The 6194-nt window shown below is 44.0% G+C and overlaps 1 protein-coding gene across 1 annotated transcript in view; it reads left to right on the forward strand.

The window, feature by feature from the left end:
* The first annotated feature begins 1311 nt into the window (after nucleotides 1-1311).
* Nucleotides 1312-6194, forward strand: part of LOC123770509 (nephrin) — a 36180-nt gene continuing 31297 nt past the window's right edge. Inside the window, exons 1-2 of the mRNA XM_069301740.1 lie at nucleotides 1312-1395; nucleotides 3560-3998. Coding sequence (XP_069157841.1) covers nucleotides 3917-3998 — 82 coding nt within the window. The 5' untranslated portion in view covers nucleotides 1312-1395; nucleotides 3560-3916. The remainder of the gene's footprint in view (nucleotides 1396-3559; nucleotides 3999-6194) is intronic.

Genomic DNA, 6194 nt, shown 5'->3' on the forward strand with positions numbered 1-6194 from the left:
TCTTAATATTCAATGTTAATTATTCTCCACTGTCCTGAACTTCTCAATAACATTTATTTCATATGAGAAAGTTATGCATTTTGAATATAGTTAATTATAAGTCTGGTATCCAATTAGCCAATCTATAGCCTCACAATAATCTACATACATGTTTTTCAGACAATTAATTACTCAGTCCAAGTTTACATATACAGGTAGCTGTATTTACATAATGTATTTTACCTTAGCATTATCTTTAATTAACCTCTGATTCATTTAGTACGAAAATTACCGTATTCAAATTACCATAGGCTATCTTTTTTTCCAATTAGCTGCGGAGATGCTAGTTAATGGCAGTTAATACATTCTTCTAGAAACCCCTAACATAATATTAACTTTAAAATAAGACAAATGTATTTCTAAGATAATACAATTGTCCTAAACTTCCTATTTTCTGTTCAAAACTGCACAAAATTTGAAAATCTTTGCAGTTTCCAAATCAACTTTTATAATATTAAGAGTAAGAATCCATGCTAAATTATTCCCAGTTTCGAAGTATAAAAGTATGATTTTTTTGGTACAAAAGATAAAAATTTAAGGCAAAATAATTAGTTTAAGAATATGGAAAGATTTTGTGCCGTCTTTCCGTTTGGTATAAGTCAATATTGGCTTTAGTACCAGGGAGGGGGCGCTGCCCCCCATTGTTTATGTCCGACATCATCTCTACTACAGGAAATTCGATTTACATATAAAAAAAAGTTTAATGCCTTGATTCTGGTGGGAAATGTGTCCGGGGAGAGAGAGAGAGACAGAGAGGCAGAGATAGAGAGAGAGAGAGAGAGGGAGAGACAGAGAGAGACAGACACAGAGAGAGAGACAGACAGAGATAGAGAGAGACAGAGAGACAGAGAGAGACAGACAGAGAGACAGAGATAGAGAGAGAGACAGAGATAGAGAGAGAGACAGAGAGACAGAGACAGAGACACAGAGAGAGACAGAGAGAGACAGAGAGATAGAGACAGAGACAGAGAGAGACAGTCTCCCCCACCCACCACCACAACACCTCACAAACTACCTGCAGCTCCTATATAGCCAATCAAGAAGGTCATTAAGGTGTGTAGGTTGTGAAGGGTCGCCCTCCTAACCTGAGCTGAGCACTCCTTAATACAAGGGACCATTGTCCTATATTGCTTCTTCCCGTACCTGTAACCACCACCTGGGACCACCACTGTAATTGTGGTTGTAGTGGTGGTTGTAGTGGTGGTAATAGTGGTGGTAATAGTGGTGGTAGAAGAGATAGAGAGGAGGGAACGTTAGTTAAGTCTGGTCTCTGGAGAGAGAGACTCAGTTGGTGCTGAGCCACGGGAGGGAGAGGACGTTCGGCTCGTCCCTCCGCCACATTCACTGGCGGCCGCTGTAAGACAGTTCTCTATGTTACTAGTACAGTTTTGTGTATGTGTTTGGCTGTGCCGAGAGTGTGTTTGTTGTGGGCGAGTGCTGTAAGTGTCCAGGACTCCTGCTGTTGACACGTGTGTGGTGTTAAATGCACATCTCCCACAGGTATGGCAATCTTTATTAATTAATATTAACTTTGTAAGTGTACCGTGAAATACCTCACTGATGTTACCTGAGTATTTTAAGTCAGTATACACACACACAGTAAGGGGAGACATGATCACTACCTACAAAATTCTCAGAGGAATTGACAGGGGTAGACAAGGATAAACTGTTCAACACTGGTGGGACGCGAACAAGGGGACACAGGTGGAGACTGAGTATCCACATGAGCCACAGAGACGTTAGAAAGAACATTTTCAGTGTCAGAGTAGTAATATAAGGATTATACAAGGTGCTACACATAACCCTTGTATACATATTGTAAAGGTGAGACATGTTCCCAACATCAAAGATTAGGCCAATCATGGAGGACAGTCTGAATTTGTCAAAACATATCTTGCAACACAGGTTTACGTTAAGATAATTTAGACAGATAATATATAGCACTTGGAAGGGGTCAGGATAAGGATTTGGGATGGGACGGGGGAAAGGAATAGTACCCAACCACTTATGGACGGTCGGGGATTGAACGCCGACCTGCATGAAGCGAGACCGTCGCTCTACCGTCGAGCCCAAGTGGCTGGGATGAACTGATTCAAAAAACACCAATTTCGTCTAGTTTGCCTTGCCTGGAATGGGACTAAACATAAGCCTATTAGAGTGTTCCTGCCTCATATTGATCAGTAAGCCTATTGCAGTACTCGTCCCGCATGGGGCAGTAGGCCTAGTGTATCATATCTTCCATAGGTCAATAGGCAGTGTCCCTACCTAGCAATAACCCATAGGCCTAGTGTGCATTAACAAGCCAGTGTTTGGCCGTAGACTAACCTATACATACAGTTATAAAGAGGAATATATAGAGAAATTAGCCATACATTGTTTAATAGTAATTAACGTCGTGTAACTACACAATAAATGCCGGAAAATGTAAAAAAAAAATCATGATTAGTTATGCATCGTAAGCCCAAAAATTCGACGTATAGATATACGGAACAAAACATACAGGATACTACAGTTTATTCCTATACGCATTAGCTATAGGACATATAATATTATTGAGCTGGGGCCAGATTCACGAAAACACTTACGAACCTGTCCATCTTTTCTCAATCTTTGGCGGCTTTGTTTACAATTATTAAACAGTTAATGAGCTCCGAAGCACCAGGAGGCTGTTTATAACAATAACAACAGTTGATTGGCAAGTTTTCATGCTTGTAAACTGTTTAATAAATGTAACCAAAGCCGTCAAAGATTGAGGAAAGATGTACACGTTCGTAAGTACTTGCGTAAGTGCTTTCGTGAATCTGGCCCCTGTATCTTAGTCTTAGCTTCATTACCTTACGCGGGGAAGTTTGGCCGCGAGGCTATTGGAAAGAAATTATCTTAAAATGTTCAGTAAAAGCTAACAAAGTTAATTCCAAGGGTCAGAGACCTTTCTTATGAAGAAACATTAATAAAGCCTAATTTACATTCTCTAAAAAGGGGGCAGGGATATAAATAAGGTGTTTATATATAAACACAAAATATAACACCAAATATAGCATATAAATTCGAGTTTTGATACAGGAAAGACCTGGGTAAATACTGGTTTGGAAACGGGGTTGTTGATCTATGGAACAAATTACCGGGTAACATGATAGACGTGGAATCGTTGGATTGTTTCAAGTGTAGGCTAGACATATATATGAATTTAGGTGGATATGAATATGGAACTGTCTCGCATAGGTCAATAGGAGGTGTCTATAAGAACGTGTTCCCTACCCCTTAATGTGTCCCCTGCCCCCTAATATAGGGACGCCCCTGGGAGCGGAGGACGTAGGGACGCCCCTGGGAGGTGGACCACCACACAAGGGAGGGGGGGGGGTGGTCCACCACACAAGGAAGGGGGGTGGTCCACCACACAAGGGGGAGGTGGTCCACCACACAAGGGGGGGCGGACCACTACACAAGGGGTGGTGATAATTCTGTGGCGCAATCATTTAACATACTCATGGCTTTACAAAATGTAATTCTGTACTTTCAGTTAAGAGTGGTGACATAGAGCCATGCAGTAGTCACTAGACGGGAGATGTACCGCAAGATGAGGCCGAGTACCGCTATGCAACCACATTCTTCGTATGCAATGATGCAATAACATATTCACTGAGGAAAATTATATACATATATCTACTTCAGCAGTGACCACAGTGCCTAAATTTATGTAATTTATGACTTATGTATCCGTGAAGCGCATCTTGAAATGAAATGGAGCAAGAATAACAGTAATAATATAAACATAACCAAAGTGCAAGTTTTGATGTGTAACCGACGTAAACATCGGTAGAGTGGGCTGTGATTGGCCCGTCATTCTTCAGGTAACCAATAAGAAGCACGCAGGGCCATGACGTCACATGCAGCGACCACTCCTGTAGCAAGATGGTGGTACACTTGCCTAATGGTCTCCGTATTGGCCATTCACAAAGGTCAGTCATCACTCTAAACCTTTAAATAATGTTTATATAACCATTTTTAACCCTTTAACATGTTAAAAATTAACTTGTGCCAAGTTAATCACCACAATAAGGGGGCTATCATTTTCAACCATCGTGGCTACCTTGATTTATTATGGACTTGTCTCAGGCACATGTCTTTGAGAATACACCTGTCCTCTTACACACCTGAGCCACACACACCCGTCCTTTGACACACCTGAGCCACACACACACCTGTCTCTCAACACACACCACACCCAAGAGACCAGAGAGCCAGAGCTCAACCCCCGTCACCACAAGTAGATGAGTACAGCTGTCCTGAGACAAACCTGTTATTAGATAGCTTGCATCATGGCTCTCTATGTCTGCTGGTGAGAGATTCGTCAGTCGTCAGAGCTCGTCACGTCTCGTCACGGCTCGTCACGGCTCGTCACGTCTCGTCACGGCTCGTCAGGACTCGGCAGGTCCAGGATCAAACACTAGCCTCATCTTTGATCTACTCTACCAAAGGAAATCGATCTTAACTCGATGGACTTCGACGCGAGTAAGGAAATCCTTCGACAGTGACCGACACACGTGTTGACCCTTCGGCTTGTGTTCGACGCTGGGAAGTTGGGTAGTCGACAGTGTTCGACACTGCTGCTGGCAAGTTGGGTAGTCGACAGTGTTCGACACTGGTGGCAAGTTGAGTAGTCGACAGTGTTCGACACTGCTGGCAAGTTGGGTAGTCGACAGTGTTCGACACTGCTGGCAAGTTGAGTAGTCGACAGTGTTCGACGCTGCTGGTGGCAAGTTGGGTAGTCGACAGTGTTCGACACTAGCAAGTTGAGTAGTCGACAGTGTTCGACACTGCTGGCAAGTTGAGTAGTCGACAGTGTTCGACACTAGCAAGTTGGGTAGTCGACAGTGTTCGACACTGCTGGCAAGTTGGGTAGTCGACAGTGTTCGACACTGCTGGCAAGTTGGGTAGTCGACAGTGTTCGACACTGCTGGCAAGTTGAGTAGTCGACAGTGTTCGACGCTGCTGGTGGCAAGTTGGGTAGTCGACAGTGTTCGACACTAGCAAGTTGGGAGTCGACAGTGTTCGACACTAGCAAGTTGGGTAGTCGACAGTGTTCGACACTGCTGGCAAGTTGGGTAGTCGACAGTGTTCGACACTGTCACTCCAGGTGATAATTCGACAGTTAAGAGAGGTCGACATAGTATGCCATTTTGAGCTCTCAGTAACACTGACATAAGAGCGTGTTGGAGGATGCTTGACTTTCTCAATACCGGACTGATGAAGCAGACTCGACCCCCAGTCCCACATCAGACAGCGCTGGATTCCTGCCACTCTCAACGCTGTTCAACGTTCTGGTAGTCGTTTTCTCTACACTTAATAATTCATGGTGTTTGGGGACAGGCAGCCAGAGGGTATTTATATACGTTTTGGCTTTTATCAAGGTCCTCCACCCTGCCCAACCACTTGCACTGGACGGTAGAGCGACGGTTTCGCTTCATGCAGGTCGGGGTTCAATCCCCGACTGTCCACAAGTCATTGACCACCATTCCTTTCCGCCGTCCCATCCCAAATCCTTATCCTGACCCCTTCCCAGTGCTATATAGTCGTAATGGCTTAGTGCTTTCCCCTGATAATTCCCTCCCCCCCAGGTTACAACCCCCATAACAACCTGTCTAACTCCTGAGTACCTACTCACTGCTAGGTGAACAGAGGCATTGGGTGAAAGAAAATGTACCCAACCATTTCTGTCTCACCCGGATTCGAACTCGGAATTCTGGATTGTGTGTCGAGAACGAAGCCCACTGTACTACTAGGACCCCTCTTAACCCATGGACACTTGGGTACCTGTACTCACCTCGTTGTGCTTGCCGAGGGTTAAGCTCTAGCTCTCAGACCCGCTTTTGTACCCGCTGGTTGTCTAATACAGTGATTACTGGGGCCAGATTCACGAAGCAGTTACGGAAGCACTTACGACCGTGTACATCTTTCCACAATCTTTGACGGCTTTGGTTACATTTATTAAACAGTTTGCAAGCATGAAAACTTGCTAATCAACTGTTGTTATTGTTATAAACAGCCTCCTGGTGCTTCGGAGCTCATTAACTGTCTAATAATTGTAAACAAAGCCCTCAAAGATGGAGAAAAGATGTACAGGTTCGTAAGTGCTTGCGTAACTGCTTTCATGA

This window comes from Procambarus clarkii, chromosome 46 (genome assembly GCF_040958095.1).
Source record: "Procambarus clarkii isolate CNS0578487 chromosome 46, FALCON_Pclarkii_2.0, whole genome shotgun sequence".
Lineage (NCBI taxonomy): Eukaryota > Metazoa > Arthropoda > Malacostraca > Decapoda > Cambaridae > Procambarus > Procambarus clarkii.